The sequence below is a fragment of the Anastrepha obliqua genome, chromosome 3 (assembly GCF_027943255.1).
Source record: "Anastrepha obliqua isolate idAnaObli1 chromosome 3, idAnaObli1_1.0, whole genome shotgun sequence".
Lineage (NCBI taxonomy): Eukaryota > Metazoa > Arthropoda > Insecta > Diptera > Tephritidae > Anastrepha > Anastrepha obliqua.
Window position 1 is genome coordinate 11188852 of NC_072894.1, and position 23108 is coordinate 11211959.

General features: G+C 32.7%; 1 protein-coding gene across 1 annotated transcript in view; it reads left to right on the forward strand.

The window, feature by feature from the left end:
* Positions 1-22681, forward strand: part of LOC129240612 (protein vein-like) — a 47408-nt gene extending 24727 nt beyond the window's left edge. Inside the window, exons 5-6 of the mRNA XM_054876522.1 lie at positions 5364-5425; positions 22575-22681. Of these exons, the coding sequence (XP_054732497.1) occupies positions 5364-5425; positions 22575-22681 (169 nt within the window). The remainder of the gene's footprint in view (positions 1-5363; positions 5426-22574) is intronic.
* The last annotated feature ends 427 nt before the right edge of the window (positions 22682-23108 follow it).

The window sequence follows — 23108 nt, forward strand, 5'->3', positions numbered from 1 at the left end:
GCTATACCCCACAAGTATATTGAGTAGTTTTTCCCCCAACGAAGAGCAGGATTTTGTGTCGAAAATCATTAAGAGCGACGAGGTGCATTTCCACTTAAGCGGCTATGTAAATAAGCAAAATTTTCGTTTTTGGGGGCACTGTAAATCCGGATCTGATGCACATAAAGCCATTACATCCAGTCAAAGCCACTGTGTGGTGCGGCGTTCGTACAGGTAGAGGAAGAGTGTTTGGACCATATTTTTTTGCGAATGTCATCTTATGACGGCAATACGAACACAGTTGCTGGCGAACGCTACAGAGCCACGATAAATGACTTCTTACCGCCGGAGTTAGATGAGCGGGTCGTGTCAGCTGGAATCACACGAAATCTTGCAGAACGTGGCCGCCATCAGACTGGTCGTTCAGCCGAAAATATCGCGGCTGTGGCTGCCAATGTGGTTAAGAACGAAAAAACATCAATCAAGGCGACGGTCCACGCAATCGAGCATCACCAAAGGACTTCTTACTACCGGAATTGGATGAGCGGAGCTTGGTGAGCATGCGGTTACAACAAAGCGGTGCAATCTCACAGACAGCGCGAACCACAATGGATATCGTGAAAAAAGCGTTTCGTGGTCACGTAATCTCCCGTTTTTTCTCGATTTACCAGGGTCAGTAAGAATGCTCGATTCGATTATCCGCCCCAGACTTCTTTCGTTAAGACTACTCGTACTTGACCGCATGGGATTTTGCCAGTAAGGCACAGACAATCGCAGCCGTTAATGAGAATATTCGACAGGTATGCAAGCAATTATAACCGGATATCTTGCAACCAGATAGGCAAAATACTATAAAGCAGGCACAAACGCGTATCAACACTGGCGGCAGCCACTTGATGGATATCATCTTTTCCACTTAAACGAAAAAATTGTAAAGCTCCAAAAAAAGGTTTTCATCACTCTAAATCATTTTGTTTTTTTTGTTTTTGTTCTTTAGTAAAAACTTATTTATAAACAAAAGTGGATTATTCATTTTGCGCCACCTTGTACAAGTTTACACTGTTTAGCACTCAAAAAAGTTTTTAAACTCTCCGTGCACTCACTTGTTGATGTGCGTTTTAAAATGTATAATTAAAATTATTATTATTTTTATTATTATTTAAAATTTAATGTTAAGTCAATGTAAATAGAGACTAAACCATTTTCATCACTGGCATTAGGCGCCTTCGATGCGCCACTTTTCTGCTCGCTGGCTCTAATCACTGCTCACTTGGCGGTTAAATTTACATGTGAAACCAACAACAAAGGTATCGAGTAAGATTCACCGCTAGCGAATTGGGTTAAGCCCCACAAAGGTTGTATAGCTAACTATTTTTAATACTGCCTGTCTCTTTTTAAATCTCTTTTCTGCTAATATGCAAGTCTCGTTAGTCCGCGTTCACATAGCAAAACTTTTGTTGGTTCAACTATGCGAATTCTCTGTTGTTGTTCTTGTCGTATTCACGCACCTTGCAATTGTTTAGTTTTTAGTCTACAGTCAACAACAACATTCAGGAAAACGAGAACACAAATCAAATTGATAGAGTACGCGCATCACAAGTAACGAGTTGAAGCTGTAAATAATATTTCGCTATATGAACGCGGACTTACTAATACTTTTTTAGTGCTTCCAAACAAATGTATTTTTTGCTAACACTTGGTCGATTCGCCAAGGCCTATTATTAGCCTTGAATTTATATTTATCCGGCAATTGAATACAACTCCAAAACAGGTTAGAAACTTTCATCAGCTGAGTTAGTGAGCCTCACTTTATTCATTAGATGCGTGAATAATCTGCACTCAGCACATTTTGAAATATTCTTCATTCAAATAGTTCGATTTTCGACCACCAACGTTACACTGTTCAGCAGCATATGGTGCATACAGCAGCAGCATAGCTGCCCTGCCTGCGCATAAGTTGTACGATCCACGTCTACTCTTACGCTCTGACAACCACCACTTGAGCACAGCACATCATCCTTTGTAAAATGCACTGCTCTCTCTCTGCCCTTGCTATCGTTCATTTGACTATTTGTGTTTGTTAGAAATTTATATTTAGACAAACCAATCAACGGTTATAGCGTAAACAAAACTCCTCGAGCCAAGAGTCGCTTCAAGTCGGGGCGATGTGCTGTGGTGTCAAATTGAGTGCTCTGACGTTCACTTTGCTGTTGTGTGTGAGCGTATGCAATGCAGATATTTCGACGTTTCGAATTGAAGTCTGTGTGATATGCACTGATAAACTAATTGATGTGTATGCGTCTACGCCTAAAAATAGATAATAAAGTTGAGCGAATATAGTTCACTGATATGAGTGGTGGACATGAAAACATGCATAAACACGATATGTAAACTGTATAACATGCTGATAAAGTGCGTACATATATATGGACACACATACATACCATACATGGAAGTTAAATCATTAAATCATAAGTAGCAATAAGTTTTCGAAAAATTTTTGCATACGCGCATATACCAAACCAGATACTTTCAAGTATCTAAAAGTATTTTTGGACCTTTCTTGAATACTGTAATGGAATAAACCCATTGGTTGATATTTTTATTAGTTTACAAATTTATAAAAAGGCATGCATAGCCTTAAAAACAATATCCTGTCAATTAGCAGTCGAATCGCCTTGCATATTGAAGCCACTAGAGCTTCTGCTTATTAGAGCCGTTATGGAAAATTTTATTAAAAATTATTGACTTAAATTTTACAAAGCCTCTACAAATGAAGGCAGCGCTCTTCACGAGCAAATTGCAGTTTTTTCAGTTATTTGGATACACTCCGATTGTCTGAGACTTGTTGGCATAAGCCCGCGACTTCAAGTGGCCCCAAAGAAAAAGCTTGAGCTTAAGTGTGGATACGCAGCTCTGTAGTCTTCGACTAATACAGAAGAAACTTATTCAGCACAGGGATGCACCCATTAAGTCCAGTTTTATTGGGAAGCATCTTGAATCTTTCTTGACCACGGCAAGTTTTTTTCTGTTTTACTTTCAAACAACCAGCACCGATTTTCACAAAAGTGACACTTCTGCCTCCACCTTTCAATTCCAACTTGTAAGGTATTAAGTGCCTTCGATTCGCCAAGCGTTAGCGAATAAAAGAAGATAAATAAATATATATTGGCAGCACTGGAAAAGAGCTGCCAAAAACTGCACTTGTTTGGAAGCATTTAATGAGTATTAAGTGGGGCAGCTCCGCCAGACAGCGAAGCATTTTTTGGGAAAAACTGAAAGTATTTATTATCTTAAAATAAATTACATATTAATATTCATGCTTAAATTAATATACAAAATATTTTTTTAATAAAAAAAAAATTGTGGCGTTGGAATGGACAGCAACAACTAAAATCAACCAGACAAAAATTTTAAGTGAAAAAGAAAAAAATTACACTTTTTTGTATAAACAAATTCATAATAATATGTTAAAGAATATCCTTGTAAAATTTTATGTTGATATCTTGATTACTTTTTGAGTTATATTCGGCAGCGTGGCGAAAAAACGTATTTCGAGAAAAATGCGATTAAAGTTTTCATTCTTACTTATCTTTCATTCGACGCTCATAACTTCACTGACTTTATAGCGCGTTTTTAGACTTTCCGTTAAGCTTAAGACATTGAAAAGATATTCCTTAGATTGTAAATGAGTTTTTAAAGCAAAAAAACAACATTGCAAATTTGAAAGTGCTGGAGGAGCTGTGTCCCTTAGTAAGATCGCGTTTATAAAGGGAAATATTTGCAGCTTCAACTCGTTACTTGTGTTGCTCGTACTCTGTCAACATTCTTTTTTTTCTCGTTCTTCTCAATGTTTTTGTTGACTGTAGACTGAAAACTAAACAATATCAAGGCGTGTGAACACGACGGAAACACCAAAAGAGAATTCGCAAAGTTGGAGCAATAAAAGTTCTGCTGTGTGAACGCAGACTAATGAAACTTACCTATTAGCAGAAAAGAGAGATTAGCAGAAAGGCAGATCAGAGGCAGGCAGCATTGAAAATATTGAGTTATACCAGTTTTGGAGTCTAACCATACTCGCGAGTGGTGAATCTTGTTCGATAACTTTGTTGTTGCTTTCACATGCAAATTTTTCACCAAGCCAGCGGAGAAGCGACGATTCGTAGTTGAATAATCTTATTATTAAGGTGTTATGTACAGTTAGAAGGCCGAAAAAAGCGAATTTTCTAGAATTTTTTCTGACAAAACGTTTAAATTTATTGAGCTGAAGATTTGTAAACAAATTTAGTTATTTTTTAACTGTATTTTAAGACTGAATATTCGAAAAAATATTTATTTGGAAAGACGTTACAGCTGATCTCCGGGAGCTCCTCTCAAGCGCGACGTTTTGCGGCGACCACTATATCTCTGAACTGGCTGCTCTGAAATTAAACAAGCAAGCAAATTTGGTTAAAGTAATGTTAAATCTAGTTATTAATCGAGGGAATAAACAAAATAAATTTTTTTTTGACAAAATGGCGGTTTCTCACAAAAAAAATCGATTTTTGACCAAAATTTCGGCCTTAAATTGTTTATAAAAAAAATATATTTTTATCGGTGGGAAAAAATCTTGGATTATTTTCTAAACAATACATTTTAAAAGCACGTGCTAAAATTTGATACTAATCGGCTTAGCCGTTTTCGAGTAATGTTGGTCACCGACTTTGAAAACACCATTTTGCAAAAAACGCGCCGCCGTTCCGGCCTTGTACTTTCAAGCACTCTGAAACGCCTTTTCAAATTTGCGTGTAACTTCGGAAATACTCACCAGAACGATATTAAGTTTTCTGTGGGTATTCTTAAATAAAGGGTGGTTAAGTTTTAAGGGCCGGTGTTGATTTTGAATAAAATACAATATTTTAGAAAATTGTTGTCATTTCTCCTTATTATGATAACATTGGTATGGCTCAATTACGTATGGAACAAAATATTGGTCAAATGGCCGCCGTGCCTTCGGCGGCACACCTCCATCCGATAATCCAAATTTTCGATGACGCTGAGACATAATTGAGGTTCTATGCCGTTAATGTGCCGAATTATCTCATCCTTTAGCTCTTGAATTATTGCTGGCTTATCGACGTATACCTTTTCTTTCAAATAATCCCAAAGAAAGAAGTCCAACGGTGTCGTTGACGTTTAGGTGTGGTTCACATTCAACATCGGCCCTTGAAATTTAACCACCCTTTATATGTACATTAAGCAAATTAAATAAAATTCAAAAAAAATTGATTTTTGGAAAATTCTAACTGTATATAACCCCTAAATAAATCAATAAAAATAGTATATAAATATTTTCTGCAAATTTCTACTAACTTAAATCGTATTTATACACTTATTCATTTCAGATGTCCGGAAGGATTCATAGGCGAACGCTGCGATCGGAAGGAAGTCAATAATATATCTCCTAGTACGTACAGTAATGAACAAGAATGTGGCGAGAAGAAATTTTACGGAAGTTATTATTGCTAAAATAGGCTTTTCTATAGCATCGCAATTGGTTAAAATTGAATAATTTTTATTTTTTCGAAAAAAAAATACAAAACACTTCTTAGCTAACAAAAATCCAAAAAAAAAAAACTACATATGTATGTATGTCAAGCTGCAACTGCACGCACATATGTACATATGTAGGCAAAGAAACAAAGAAAGGGAGATCCAATAGTTGTTGAAGATTTAATATATCATAAATTACACAAATGTATATGAAGCGTCATTCGAATCGAATGTTTTTTGAATTTATCTCCGTAATATACCAAAAATACTATATACTCATTATCATCGCTGTCACACACCGACGCACATACAGAGATACACACATACATACACACACTCACTAATACACTAACATTTACATGAATGCAATAAACCAAAAATTAGTTATAAAAACCAGATAATATTGCTGTAGAAAACGTAGAAAATGGTATAAAAAAAAAAACAAATTCTTTATTTATTTATTGAACTCGACAGTGACAGGAAAGTTATAAACTTCAGTAGATATGTTATATGTATGGATATGTATGTATGCGTCTGTGGATTTTTCAGCAAAAACATAAAACAAACCAAGTTACATACATAAAATAGTACAAAAACAAGCAAACACATTAGCGTGCATACATACATACTTACATACATACATACATGCATGCATGCATATGTAAAATGTTGAAATATATTTTGAGGGATTTTTCTACATCCAGCGCAGCAAATCTACTTAAATACATAAATCTACTTAAATACATACATACATACATACATACATAATATTAATAATAACTAAATTTCGATAATAACTTTAAAACACATTCCATTGACTAATGTTCTTTAATTAAATTTAAAAAACAAACAAAAACACAAAAATAATTAGAAATGCTGCAATTTGAAGTTTGCTCGCAATTACTTGCATACACACATAAATTTAAAATAATGGAAAAACATAGAAAAATAACAAAAGTGAAAAAGCGAAAAAGTAGAAAAGTCAATTACCTACATAGTGACCAAATGAAGAAATCTGCTTTTCTAAATGCTACACAAAAACAATATTGTATAGAAAAAAAACTTGCGTTTTTTTTTCAAATATTTTTTCTTGTATAAAACAAAGGTGCTATAGAAGGTTTATTTTACTCAATAATATTTTTCCAATGTTGTTTTCTTATTCTGTTCCTCTTACTTCTACTGCTCTTTTGTTGTTTTGTTTAGTTTTTTTTTACCATTAATAATACCACTTAATATTATTTTATTATTTTTAAATTATTTATTAATTTTAGTTTATTTATTTACAAACAAACAAACAAAAAAACAAAAAAACAAAAAACAAAGAACGCTCAAACATGCAAATTAAATTCTAAGCGAAGTTAGAACAGAATGCATTAAAATATCTATATTACTTAGAAGCGATTAAACATCGTCAAACAAAATGTTAACAAGCACTGCTATCAAACGTGAAATTACGCAAGTAACGGAATACCGATACGATAAAATGTATAATAGAATTTCTGAAAATAAGAGGCTCTCTTGCTCGCGCTCATGCATACTTACGTATGTGTATGCATATGTACACATGCATGCACATACAAGCACATATACCCTACATATATGTACGAGTATGTGTTTATACAAACATAGATACGCCCACATAATCTCATCAACTCTCAACTCTCGTAGCCGCACTATTTATTTCAACTCACTCACACTACCGTACATGCATACATTCATATACATAAATACATATAATACATATAAATATACATACATACATACATACAGACATGTATGCGGTTATAAATATTCATAACTCATATAGACAATAAATAGCTGTAATATTGAAATGTGAAAATGATGAAAACTTGACAAAAAAACACTATTTATTTTGGTACTCACATAACCTCGCCCTGAATTCGCAAGAAATTTTAAAACATTAACGGCATTCAATGTTGAAAAATAAAATTTTCCTTTTACCATCAACTTATTTACGAACGAGAAATTTTACAAGAATTTATGAACATACATACATATCTCAGCCTAACTGACAGTCTCACCATACCACATTCGTTATGAACTGATTAATTGAAATATGATAATTTGAAATTAGAAACAAACAAAAATTACAACTCATTTACACTGGTAACTCGCTGAGCGAGCTACTTTTCCACCAAAGCATACCTTTATTGATTGCCGAAAGTGCATAGCCACCCCCACATTGAGTGTTTCGCTTAAATGCTGTGTAACGTAATATAAAACTTTAACTTAATGATTGTTTTATTTTTTTTAATTTTTTTTTCAAAATCTTATAATTTCAACTTAAATTTTTAAAAGATACAGTATATTCGTGCAGCCAGTGCTCATTCAAGTTGGCATCGAATTTAACTCGATCACATAGGCTCCTGCTTTATTAGTCCATATTTACATATATATTCATAAACCAATATAGAATATTTGAGCTGACGGACAAATGCGTGTGATTTGGCATTTGAAATCAATAAAAGCAAATTTGTCAAAACCTCAGTTTAAAACATTGTACAGATCCATAAGTAAAAACACGCTCAGCTGAATGTCAGAAAATGCACACAGCTGAGATCACCTGTTTCCAAAAAATTCTTTTCTGTGACATAGTTGCATAAAAAATGATTAAATTTCGTAGAAAATCGCATAAAAAAGTTGCATAAAATATTATTAAATTTCATAGAAAATCGCATAAAAAAGTTGCATAAAAAATGATTAAATTTCGTAGAAAATCGCTTAAAAAGTTGCACAAAAATGATTAAATTTCATAGAAAATCGCATAAAAAAGTTGCATAAAAAATTATTAAATTTCATAGAAAATCGCATAAAAAGTTGCATGAAAAATAATTAAATTTCATAGAAAATCGTTGGAAAAAGTCTAAAAAATTACGCAAAAATGTTGGTATTTCTCAATAAAGCACAATTATTATAGCTAAGAAGTACAGGATGGTTAAGTTTTAAGGGCCGGTGTTAATTTTGAATAGAATACAATTCTTTAAGGAAATTATTGTCATTTCTCCTCATTATGATAAAATTGGTATAGCTCAATTACGCATGAAACAAAATATCGGCCAAATAACCTCCGCACACCTCCAAAGACCACCAAATGCAAATACATAGTTCCTTATCTAACGGGTGGTTAAGTTTCAAGGGCCGGTGTTGATTTTGAATAAAAAACAATTTTTTTAAGAAATTATTGTCATTTCTCTTTATTATGCTAATATTGGTATAGATCAATTATGCATGAAACAAAATATCAGCCAAATAACCGCCGCGGCCGCGGCGGCACACCTCCATCCAATGGTCCAAATTTTCGATGACTCTGAGGCATAATTGAGGTTCTATGCCGTTAATGTGCCGAATTATCTCATCCTTTACCTCTTGAATTGTTGCTGGCTTATCGGCATACATCTTTTCTGTCAAATAACCTCAAAGAACGAAGTCCAACGGTGTCGTTGAGGTTTAGGTGTTGTTCACATTCAACATCGGCCCTTGAAATTTAACCACCCTCTATATTAAAAATATTTGTTATTGTAAACTTGCAAAGTCAAAGATATTATTTCCTATTCCATATCCAATATTCTATTATTTTTAATGTTAGCATAAAAATTTCAATTTGGCATAGCAACCCTGCCCATACGCTCAGGCAAAACGACCAAGCGCGCACACCATCACACACTTGACTGCCTGTCAAACTCACGCCAAAGCTGCCTATAAAAAATTAAGAAGAAAAAGAGTGCTTTTGCTTGTATTTTTTACAATGGTTTAAAAACTCTCACCAGTTACTTAAGCAGACACTAAAAATTGTCAAATCAAATACTACAAGATGGCGCAAAATTAATCACCCCATCGGAAGATTTATAATTTTTGCAAATGGCGTCGCACGTCAATCATATTTGCCAATTGTAGACAGCTACAGTATACAAACAGTCAAGCAATGGAGGAACGGTGATCAAATAAAAAATTTCAGCACTCAAAATCATTTTTTTTTTTTTTCATTTAGTAAAAAAGTTATTCAAAAAACAAAATTTTGTGATTTATCTGACGCCATCTTGTATATGAGTTAACACATATTATAAGTAAGTCGTAGTCTTATGCACTTTGGAGAGCGACTGTTGGCAGCATCTAAAATTTCGAACCTAACAGCCGCTGAAGTCTTTTAGCGTGTTTCCTTGCATGATCCAGCTCAGTATCACGATAAATGGCCATTGGAACTATTCGAGCCCATTTTTTGGCAGCACTGATATAAATCTTCGGTTTTGCTAGTACGAAGAAGTAGAAACTTAAATGTGAATCTGTGCTTTGTATGACTACCCCGAGCATCTACAACACCTTGAAGTCTGCTTCTCATAGAATTAATCAATTCTTTATTATCACAGTTCTGTGGCATCTTCTGCCCATCCCCGAAAACAACGTTTTTGAGCGCTGCTTTTAGTTGTTTTTCTTCCCCCACTTTTTATATGCCCACAAATTTTCTATTAGATTAACAGTCGTCCTTAGGGCTGGTGTATCCTATAATTTGGTGCAGTTGCAAAGTAGTCACATTCTGACCTTTATATTAGTTTGGCAGAAAAGAAATCCATTACTTCTGCGTAAAAATTTGGCGCAATTGGCAAACAGTTTTGAATTTCATGATCGATGCCGGTCAACTTCGATTATTTCTTATCGACATTTTCTTTAGCACCAAAAATGCTCGAATGGCATCGACGAATTCAAAATTGTACAATACGTACTTCGCACTGTTGCAGCATCGGCACCATAGAAACCATTCACAATTCAGCGGCCTGGCTTGCATTTAATGTAGCGAATTTTCGCTTTGTTGATTTCCATTGTTAACACCCTGTAACTCACAAAAAACAGCAAACGAATTTTATTAGTGTGAAATGTCACCCTGACAATGAGCATCAACGTTAAGTTGTTTGAACCATAATTTACGAGATATCCATCACTGCAACCGTCTATCGAGAAAATAAAGGACTTCTGTTTCGTTCGTTCGTATAGTTTCAGTGATAGAATTTAAGCTGAGGTTTTTTCTGACCACTGAAGCCAAATTTTGTTGCAACATTTGTCAAAGAGCATTGCAAAATACTCAAATATTATCATGGAAGAAACTTATTTTTTATAAACACCAAATCACCCACTTCCTCGCTGGACGCATACCCACACCATAACTGAAAGTTTTGCCAAATTTCACTGACCGCATTTCCAGTGCGTTCAATGGCTGCCTCCACACTATATTGGGGCCAACGATGCATGATTTTAGTCTCATCGCAGAATATCACATAATCCCAGTAGGTATCTGTCAGAGCAAGGTACGTTCTAGTGAAATATAACCCCTTCGCAATATGGCATGCAGAGAGCAAAGTCTGCTTTCGAGCAACTCGTGAAGTAAAATTGTGCTTTTGCTTAGCAGTCTGTTTCATGAGAAACTTCGACGTCACACTCATCTCTAAGCTCACTAGTCAAGGATCATAGATTTAATAGGTTTAGCCAATAGCTATCTATGGTGAAAAACAGAAGAAGAGAACTTTGGCTGCCACGTCACGTCGAATGTGCCAACTGAATTCTGCACACTCATTTCACATGAATTCGCGCACTCGTCCAAACAATCGTTCATTGTGTTGGTTTTTTTTCTTGTCTCACTAACACATTCTTAATTTTTTTGTAAACAAACCCCTGCTAAGTACGCCTATTAGCTGATTCTGTCAATTCTGCTGAGAGCTGGCTAACGGTCTGATATTGGCCACACCATCACAAATTTATTCACCATGCTCACTAGCAACAACTCAAGGATGATAGATGCCAGGTTTGCTCGCTAGGTATGGTGAAAAAAACAATTTTTTTGAGAGGAACTTTGGATTCTACGTCATTCATTTTGGGCTCCACAAAATTTAACTTCAGCTTAGTCAAACACAAAACGAATGACATCCCGAATAGCGGTCTGCTAAGTAGTACATCCCTAAAAAATTTTTCATCATAGCAACAACTCAGTGAGGTAACATCAAATCGTCTAAGCAAACGATGCCGATAAGTAAAAACATTTGCTTGAAAGCTGAGAGGAGCATTTTTTTTTGGTTTAGTTTTTTTTTGTTTTAGCTTAGCCTGGTGGATTAAAAAAGTTTACCGTTACGAAGTTCATAAGTTAATGCAGTAATGCAGTTAAAAGGCTCTACAAATTCAATAAAAAGCGTTGGTTTTAGTTAAAGAAGTGCAAATGACTTGAATGAATATTTTAGTATGTCAAAATATTTTCCTGACAAACTGTATATGCATAACCAAGGCGAATCTAGTAAGGATGGTGTTGGTAAATCAGCTGATTTGTTTCTTTTTCTTTCGCTGTGTCCATGTGGCTGTCAGCATAGATTAAAACAAGGCGAATTCATGCTTTGCCACCACTTTGACGTGACAATCAAACGTACAAAACATTGTTGTTGGTCTAGTGCTACCATCTTCAATAAATACGCCTTGATGCATAAGTGTTGTACTAATGAAAAGCAGTTTTTGCGGAAATCATATTTCATTTGCGTGACTCTCTTACGGATTTTATATGAGGGAAATCCATTTTTTATCTACAAACCTCAGGATTTCTGGGCAAAATACATTTTTTTATCTACAAACCGCAGAATTTGTGGGCAAAATACATTTTTATATATGAAAATAATGTTTCGCTTTAAAAAAAAATTTTCTTACATTATTTATTTTATTGAAAGCATTTTGAAGTTTTTGATTTTACTAAGTAGTTTTTTGTTTATTATATTCGATTAACACTTTGGCTGTAGATGCACTACTACATTTTTATTGTTTGTGGTTTGGTATTTGGTATTTGGGTAGTTTGGCAGCTTTTTTCTAACATCTTTAGAAATCGTTTGATTTAGCTTCTAATTTAATTTTCCACTCTTCACTTTCACTGCCACGGATCACGTGTCTACGCTCCGTGCGTTTAGTCATAGTACCAGTAGAATACTCACTCACCTTAGTTGTTTAGTTTGTTTAACGATTACTTCCGAATTTTCAAATATTATAATTTGTACTCAAATTTCATTTGCAACATACACACACAGCAAATCAATAATTAACTTATTATGATTTAATTTTTTTTTTCACAGATTTTTTGTTGCAATCTACGGCCAAATACCTACCACTATTAATAGTTTGATTTCTGTTTCGTTTTTTTTTTTTTGTTTTTGTTCTTTTTCATACTTTGTTAAGATGAATAACATTTAGTGATTTCTTTTTAAATTTGATTAAAATATTAATTTTATTTGTTTAAAATTTGCTGACAAATTTAATGAAAAAAAAAATTAATTGTTAACCTGAAAATGTAACTGAAGAGAGGACGGTTTGTGGCAAGCTGGTAACCTGCATACAGACGTACAAAATAAATGTAATCTCGAACAGTAGTGGGTAGAGCGATAGTCAGTTATGCTGCTGAGAATATTTACACATAAATTTCATTTTCTTCAATTAAGCGAAACATGCCGTTTATCAATGAATTAAATTTGATTTTAATAATTTTATATTTTGATGGATATTCCGATAAAGAGCGAGCGCAATATAGAAGACCAAAAACTCCACGAAATAGAACGATGTTTGCGATCATAGAAATTATAAAAATTATAAAAAAAATATTATAAATTATGTTAATTAAAATTTTTGAAAATTTTCGCTTTTGAGCGTATCGGTTTTGCACTTGGCAACCCGCCGACTTAGACAACAGTATTTAATCAAAATGATTTCTAAACTAAAAGTTTCCTGCTTACTTTAATTAAATAAATTAACTTTTTTGTGTTATTTCTTTTAGTTTTATAATTTTAATATTGAGTTTAATTTAAAAGTCAAACAACTAATTTTAAAAACATATTTTCACATCCGCGTAGAAGCAAATATTTTAAATTGTATTTAAATTGTAAATAAATAAATTTAGAACTGGTTTTCTGTGCTAAGTTTAAGCAAAAAAATCGACTCACATCACGAATATATTGAAAAATAAAAAAAGAAAAGCAAACAAAAAAAATTTTAGTAAAAATGTTATTATAAAAAATGTTGAATTTAGTTGACAACAAACAACTTAATGCTGGAAATATGAAGAATTTGAAGAATATAAATTAGGCGACCTTTGTACAAGGTGGCGCAAAATCTATCACCCTATGGAAGATGACGGCCGCCGTAGCCGAATGCGTTGATGCGTGACTACCATACGGAATTCAGAGAGCGAACGTAAGTTAGAATCTCGGTGAAACACCAAAATGAAGAGAAAGTTTTTGCTAATAGCGGTCGCCACTCGGCAGGCAATGGCACGCCTCCGCGTGTATTTCTGCCATGAAAAAGCTCCTCATACAAGAAAAAGTCTGCCGTTCGAAGTCAGCTTGAAACTGTAGATCGCTCCATTTGTGAAACAACATCAAGACGCACACCACAAATAGGAGGAGCAGCATGGCCAAACACTCAAAAAGCGTGCATGCGCCAATTGTATGTATATATAAAGGGTGGTTAAGTTTCAAGGGCCGGTGTTGATTTTGAATAAAATACAATTTTTTTAGGAAATTATTGTCATTTCTCCTTATTATGATAATATTGGTGTGGCTCAATTACGTATGGAACAAAATATCGGCCAAATGGTCGCCGCGGCCTCGGCGGCACACCTCCATCCGATGGTCCAAATTTTCGATGACGCTGAGGCATAATTGAGGTTCTATGCCGTTAATGTGCCGAATTATCTCAACCTTTAGCTCTTGAATTGTTGCTGGCTTATCGACGTACACCTTTTCTTTCAAATAACCCCAAAGAAAGAAGTCCACCTCCAACGGGGTCAAATCACATGATCTTGGCGGCCAATTGACATCGCCGCGAAGTGAGGCCACCAAATTTTTCGCGCAAAGGACCATTGTTTCGTTAGCTGTGTGACAAGTGGCACCGTCCTGTTGAAACCACATATCGTCCACATCCATATCTTCCAATTCGGGCAATAAAAAGATCGTTATCAACTCACGATAGCGAACACTATTCACAGTAAATGCCTGACCGGCTTCATTTTGGAAAAAATACGGCCCAATGATGCCGCCGACCCATAAACCGCACCAAACAGTCACTCTTTGTGGGTGCATTGGTTTTTCGGCAATCACTTTTGCATTATCACTCGTTCAAATACGGCAATTCTGCTTATTGACGTATCCACTGAGGTGAATTTAGACGATTAAATTGACCGAAAAAGTCACGAAGTGCGCGATTTGCGTTTTGATTTGAACGCCCGTTTTCATAATAAGCCTGAATAACTTTGAGGCGTTGCTCGATTCTGTATCTTTCCATGGTTCAAATTGAGTTAGTCTGAAATTGAAAAATGTCAAATGAAGTGCAAAAAAAAACTTGACGTTTAGGTGTGGTTCACATTCAACATCGGCCTATGAAATTTAACCACCCTTTATATATATGGAAGATTTAGAACTTTTGAACTTTTGCAAATGGCGACGTACGTAAATCATATTTGACACGCCTGAACAACAACTACACTAGACAGCTGCAGTATACATACACACATACAGGCAATGGCGCGCAAAACGCGAAACAAAAATTTCCACCACGCAACATCAATTTTTACTACAATAAGTAAAAAAATTATACAGAAAAAAATGGATGATTAATTCTGCGCCACCTTATGCATATATGCATATATAACAGAGTCAAATCTTAACGCAAATTTTAAAATTTTACTTAATTTATTCACACTTCATAGTGTAACTGTGTAACTGGCGCTGCATGCCGCCTAGCTTTTACGTTGCGCATTCTCTCATATATCCAGCATTAGGTTACTTACGAAAAAAAACTTCGAAAGCAGAAAACTATTTTCACTGATGCTTAACGATTTTATGTCCACTCTAAAAATGTCTTTTTTAATTAAAAAAAATTTTTTTGTTTTTTTTGTTGCGCATTATTTTCACACACACTGTGTGCTGTTTGTAAAAGCAATTGAAATTCAAATGGAGTGGACCACTTTAGTGCATAATGCATAAAATATTTTAGAACAGAAATAAAACGTATACCAAATATTTGTAATTTTGTAATTAATTTATTGTATTTAGTAAAACGAAAATACGTCATAATACACTTTTGTAAATTGATAATATTTAGCGCAAAAAATATTTAAAGTAATAATTTAATTTCAATCTAAATAAATGAATATATATATATATGTATATATATATATATATATTGTTTTTGTAATAAAAAAAATATCAAAAGCAAAAACTTCATCAGAAACATTTCAATAACTCAAAGAAACAATCACGCAAAATGTCGTCGTTTCTATCAATAATAAATAGAATAGAGTCTAAAAATAAACTTTTTGTAAATTATGGTTATTTTTTAATTTTCAAGCTAATTATACATATTTTTCTAAGTATAACTAAATAGTTGTAATTAGCTTAGGTAACTAAACTATATTAAAATAAATTCAACTACGGTTTATAATGTTTGCTGATAATGACTAAAAAATTGAAAATAATTATTTTTATTTTGTATTGTTTAAGTGATTTTAGTTTTTAGTTTTAACGGTCAAGAAACATGAAAAAACTACGATTGAAAAACAAACAAAAAAAAATAAAAATATATCGAAATTCAAAACATTAAATTGAAAACAAGTTTTTTATTTATTTTTTCATTTATTCATCTGAAATTCTTTCAATTCTACTCATAGTTGCTTTGCCAAATTCCCAAAAGACAATCGTATTTGAGGTAAGCATTGTGTTTTTTTAATTTTTTTTTTTGTTATTGTATTTATTTTTGTATGTGCATTATGTTATGTATTGTATTGTTTCCGTGTTTGTTGTGGTTATGTTTCTGCATTCGTGTTGTTGTGTTATGCTTAACAAATTTTTGCAAACTTGTAACACATTTTTTGTTTTTGTGCTACTTGTAACACATTTTTGCGCTAATCATATTTATCGTAATAAAATAATAATTTTCTGCTAAAACTAAACGAAATTTAACATAATTTGTATTCTGTGTTATGAGACGATTCATAGTCGAAATAAAGTTCGAGTCTAAATGGATTCATGGAAAATATCTCCCCTTGCAGCTGGTGGAGAAGTTCCAATTTTTTTTCTACTTACATAGATTTTATGCTTATAACCAGTTACTTCCTTTATTTGTACAAAAACAAAAAAAAACAAAAACAGTGCCAATAAAATTCATATTTAGTTTTAGATTCGACTTTATACACCTAATTCTGTTTTTACACGGTAGATTGGTTCCAGAAAAAACCGTGTAAAAAAAAAATCATTGATCGTATGCAAAAATAGGTGATTGGTTCCTAATCTCTGAAACCTATTAAAATTAGTGAAAAACTAGGATTTATTAAGAACAAGTATTCATTTTTACAAGCATAGTTATTAAAGATAAAAAATATATGCACTCTAATCTTAAAAATATTATAATTTAAATGTATGGCAAGTTCAGGAACTAAAAAGAATTATGTTAAACAGCAATGCTGTTAACGAAAAGAATAGGTTATTCAATTTTTAAGGTAAACAATTAAAAAAAGAGGTTGTCTGTAAAGTCGGTTTACTGACGATAGTTTAACGTGACAACGTCATAAGAAAATATTGATGGAATGGTTGCAATTTTCAAAACAAAATTTTAATTTTATTTGTTTGATAGATATTTTGTATGGATATAGAGGAGGAGGTAAATGGAATTGCAATGGAATAGGTCAAGTTACATTTACACAAACGTGAAAAATGCCGAAACATTTATCAAATTCATGAAAGATATCTTCAATTTCGATTATGCATCAGACGTTAATATACATATAAGTCAACAACACTAAGAGGCATCATCATCGATTTGACTTTCTCAAGACACATTACACTTGAAACACTCCCTTTCATTTCCTATGTTTCCTATCATCGTTTATTCTCAACAGAGAAATGGTTCATTACCTTGCACGCAGGAAGAAGGCATATGCAAATACAAGTATGTGAATTTATATATGTACATATGCGCATATACATACATATATATGCTCACTCAAGTAGGACAGAGCCAGATGTCGAACGTTGCCGAACGCGGGGCCGATTGTGCTCTTTGTCGTTCGTTCCGCGCTCTCGCTTGCAGTTCAAGCACATTAGCTTACATTTGCTTGCGTACGGAATAGATTCGTATATTTGATATGTCCACATGACTTGTATGCATCTTTACATATATATTTGTTCTTTTTGAAAATTTCGCGAAATTGTATATGTATATGCACGTTTATATACATATATTAGTATACAACAAATCTTATAAGGTATATGGTAAATATTACCATACATGTTTTCCTTCATATATAATAAAAAAATTAATAATAATAATTAACATTAAAACAACAGGTATTATTAACAAACTTGGTTTTATTTTAAATTCTTCAAGTAAATCAAATTAATAATAATCAATAAGAAGGCATATGCAAATACAAATGCGTGAATTTATATATGTACATATGCGCATATACATACATATATACGCTGACTTAAGTAGGAGAGAGCAAGATGTCGAACGTTGGCGTTCGTTTGCTTTGTCGTTCGTTCCGCGCTTTCGCTTGCAGTTCATTCAAGGTAACGGCAATGAGCAAGGTAACGGCAAATGAGCAAGGTAACGACAAATGAGCAAGGTAACGACACATTTTTTCGTGCGTGCAGCCTGTTAAATCGAATTATAAGACGTTATCACGTCAAAAAGTGATAATGACAAATACAGGAACATAAATTTAATTGCTGTCATCATCACTTACTCGCATTCGCTTGCTTCGAACGCGTATACAATCACTATCATCGCTGGAATAATTTTGTACTGGACTTTCGCTTGCTCGTTCAGCATCTAAATTTTTCACAATGAACTCTATTATAAGCCGTTTTTCGCCAATTCTTCCTACCTCTTTGTATAATTCTTTGTAACGAACCATACAAGAATTCAGCTCACCTTGGAATTGTGCAGCTCTTTCGACATTGCGATCATTTGTGATGGAATGGTGTCCTCATTTTTTTGCCAGTCGAAGTCCTTCTTGAATTAAATTTGCAGTTAATTTTGCAGGTTCTTCACTATCACTGTTTTCTATAGAATCAGCATTCTTTGAGGCGAAATGCAATATTTCCTCTTCGCTAAGAACTTTATCAATCATCAGTTGATCAATGTCATCGAATACCAAGTCATCCAAACCCTCCCCACCAACTGCGTGTGCCAAAACAATTATATTGGGATATTTTTTTGAATTTTTAGGATTTTTACTTTTTACACATTTTGGCCAAATTGCTCTCCAACAGCCGTTTAAGGTTGATGGTCCTAAATCTGATAATGCTAAAGCAGCATGTTTAACGCAATCTTTAATAGAAAACTTTAACCAAGCATTAAATACTGTAAGAGCTTTATCCTTATCCAAAGTGCCGCAAAATGTACTGGAATGTTCTTTTGATGTAGTAAGTTTTAAATGTTGCGATAATTCCTAGGTCCAGTGGTTGGATTAGGGATGTGATATTCGGTGGCAGGAACAAAACTTGTACATTTTCGTGTTCCAACTGAGGATGCCCGGGTGCATTGTCTACCAACAGCAGAACTTTAAATTCTAAGCCTTTTTCATTCATATTTTTTCTTGTTTCTGGTAAAAAATATTTAATGAACCATTCTGTGAAAACTGTAGTTAGTCACCCATGCGTTTTTATTCGCCATCCAATTAACCGACAATGTACCAAAATCGAAACCTTTCATTGCTCGAGGCTTAAGTGTACGATTGATAAGTAGATGCTTTAACATCCGATCTCCCGAAGCGTTACTGCAAAATAAAAATGTGACTCGATCTTTTTCAACTTTAAAACCACCAGCGTTTTTTTGCGATTTGGCCACATATGTTCTTTTCGGCATTTTTTTCCAAAAAAGACCAGTTTCGTCGGCATTAAAAACCTGATTTGGACTTTATGCACCATCGGCTATTATTTTTTCAAATTTTAGTGGAAATTCTTTGGCGGCTTTCTGATCTCCAGAAGCAATCTCGCCCTTGATGTTTATGTTATGAAGCGCATGACTTTGGAGAAGTCCCGTTAACCATCCTGTGCTTCCAGAAAATACGTAGCTTTTCTCATGAGTTGATTGTAGGGATATAGCCGGTTGTTCGTCTTTTATCGTTTTATAAAACCTTAATGCTTGCTGTTTGATATTGTTTCCGTCTACGGGAATTTTTTTTGTGCATTGTCCTCAAGCCATATTATGAGTGATTTTTCCATTTTTTCTTTAGTAGCACCTCTAGTGTATGTATGATGAAGACTTAACAGATAGTCTCGTTCCAGAAATCTCCGATTGCCTAATTGAAATTTCATTTTTTTTTATAGTTTTTATTGTGGCCTCATTTAAACCGAACATTTTGCCAAGAAATATTGAGCCATCTCCATTTCGAAGGCGATCTAAAATTTCAATTTTGGTTTCCAAAGAAATTGCTTTACGTTTTAGTTTTGTATTTGACATTTTCTTTTAGGGATACATAAAATATTTAACAAAATTAAAAAATATAAATAACTGAGTAAATATAAAATATGTTTGGCTTACCTTTTATCTTGTAACGTTGAAAAAAGAAATTTACCAATAAAAAAATTTCTTTACCAAAAACGTCTGATTGCGTTGATAATTCACAAAATATTACTCGTAACACATTTCAATTGCTCTGACCAGTAAATTTGCTTGTATGCACAAAAAGGGAATTCCCCTAAATTTTTGATATGAACATATTTCCCAAAAATTAAATTTGACAAAAAAAAATGTAAGCACAAAAAATTTTAAATCGTGCTAAATGGAATAAAATCGTGTAAAAAATTAAAAATATTTTATTTTCCAACCGTGTTATATCAAAACCGTGTAAAAAAGACCGTGTAAAAACAGAATTAGGTGTATTGCGACTATACCCAACATTTATGTATACCTATTTAAGTGATAGGTGAAATATCATATGCATATGTATGTATTTTAAGTCGAAAAACTCATTCACTTTAATCCCTGGTAGTTGAGTGAAACAGCCAATTTAAACGATAATTTTTCCCCCTAGGTTATTTGCACAATCTTGTTTAGAGAAGTCTTCAAAACTCTGCGCGCAATTAAGGGGTTCAGTGTAGTCAGAGGCCCGAAAAAATGATGATTTTCATTAATTGCTAGTCAATTTCCTTATTTTACTAAAATAAAACATAGCATTAATACATCAGGTTTCGACTTGACTTTAGCAAAATTTCAAAAAAAAAAAAGATAATTGTAAAAGTGATCGCTGTTTGTGTAGAGCCCTTGCGGTGATCATCACAAGTCCTTGTATTTAGATTCATCTAAAATCAATCGGACAAGAGAAATTAGTTTTATTAATAGTTAATCTTCTGCCTTTTTTTCTATTTTTTATTTTTTTTAAATATTTTTAAAACTCCCAACCACATATTTTGTAGTATTAAAAAATAAAAAAACTTAATTGTTCCTTTAATTAACAAAGAAAAAATTAAATTTGTTTTTTTAATATTTTTCTCATTTTTTTCAATTAATAATTAGCAAAGGAAAATTAAAATCTTTTTTTATTTTTTTTTTTAATATTTTTAAAACTCCCAACCACATATTTTGTAGTGTTAAAAAATAAAAAAAACTTAATTGTTACTTTAATTAAATAAGGAAAAATGATAACTTTTTTTTTAATTTTCTTTTTTAATTTTTTGTTAACATATTTTTAAAACTCTCAACCACATAATTTGTAGCGTTAAAAAATAAAAAATTTTAAATAATTCTTCTTTAATTAACAAAGGAAAAATTAAATTTTTTTTTTATTTTTTTCTTAATTTTTTTGTTTAAAATTAATAATTAGCAAAGGAAAATTATAATCTTTTTATTTTTTATTTTTAAAACTCCCAATCATCCCAACCACATATGTATTTTGTAGAGTTAAAAAATAAAATAAAAATGAAATGTTCCTTTAATTAACAAACGAAAAAAAAAAAATTTTAATATTTTTAATTTTTTTTTTAAATTTTTCTTTTTTAATTTTTTGTAAAACTCCCAACCACTTATTTTGTAGTGTTAAAAAATAAAAAAAAAACTTAATTGTTCCTTTAATTCACAAAGAAAAGCTTAATTTTTTTTTAATTTTGTTCTTAATTTTTTATTTAAAATTAATAATTAGCAAAGGAAAATTAAAATCGTTTTTTTATTTTTTTTTTTAATATTTTTAATAACTTTTATTCTTCCTTTAATTAACACAGGAAGCATTAAATTTTTTTTTTTAATTTTTAATTTTTTATTTATTACTTAACCTATTTTTAAAACTCCCAACTACTTATTTGGTAGTATTTCAAATTAAAATTTAATTCTTCCTTTAATTAACAAAGAAAACATAAAGTACTACTGTTGAACGAATTGGCATATTTTTTACACTCACTACCACATAATTTTTAATTTTCGACACTTTACAATAAAAGTACATCGCATACGATAGGGGTACTCAAACCAATTGCGTTACTTTGGCGGTTTGTTAGTTGGTAGTGCGGCAAATTTATTTATAATTTCTGACAGTTTGGTGATCCGCTTTCCCATCAGCTGATTTATAGCGATTCTATTATATGCAATCACAATTTAAAACGAACAATTTACTTTGAATGAAAGTAAAGAAATTTGAATAGCACAATTATTTGTACAAAATCCATCTAAGAGTGCATTTTCCATTCAAACTCACACAATTTTGACTACAAAATGACTGCTGTTTTCACTTATTGTTATTATTATTTTCCTATTAAACTTTGCACCTGGCCGTCAAATGCCAATTGTCAGAACAGCTGATTGCTATTTTGCCAACTAGCGATCAATTTAGCAAGCTTGCCATCGCGACGCTTCGTTGCTTGGCGCTCAGGCGCTTTCTTTGAATTTAAAAACAAAATATACGTCAAACTGCCAAGTAACGAAGCAACGTACTCGGTGTGAAGCCCCCCACCCATATACGATGAGTGATGAACAATGCACATGCAAATATAGTACAAATGTTTTCTTGTTTATAAACAAAAATTTTTCTCATTTCACAGATATAACCTTCAAGGTGGGCTACATTGCCGACGATCCCAATTCGTATACGGAATCAATGCCGATGAGCACACCAAAAGAAGGAGCCAATAAGTCGGGGAATAGTTGAGACTGATGATGGAAGTAGTTTCGCAATGGATTGCTAAATTTTCATCTAAAAAAGTTAAAAATGTGCGCACAAACGAAAAATGCTATGATTATTATGAACAAAAATGCATAAAAATACATTTATAAAGACGCTTTGCTTCGACAATTATACATTTGGAAAAACACATTTAAACTCATTTAAAAGAAAAATCGAATATTCATAAAGACACTATACAATAAATTTATATGAATGTATACAACAACAAATAATGTTTGTGATTAATGTTTATAAATTAAAGTTTGTAAGTGCTTTTAAAAACACTAAGTGATTCCAGCCATTAATTATAAGATATTTATATGATTAGCTAAACGATATTTTTAGTAGTAATATTTTTTGTAACAATTGACAATTATAAAATTTATTTTTTCTTCCAAATAAATTCTGTAAT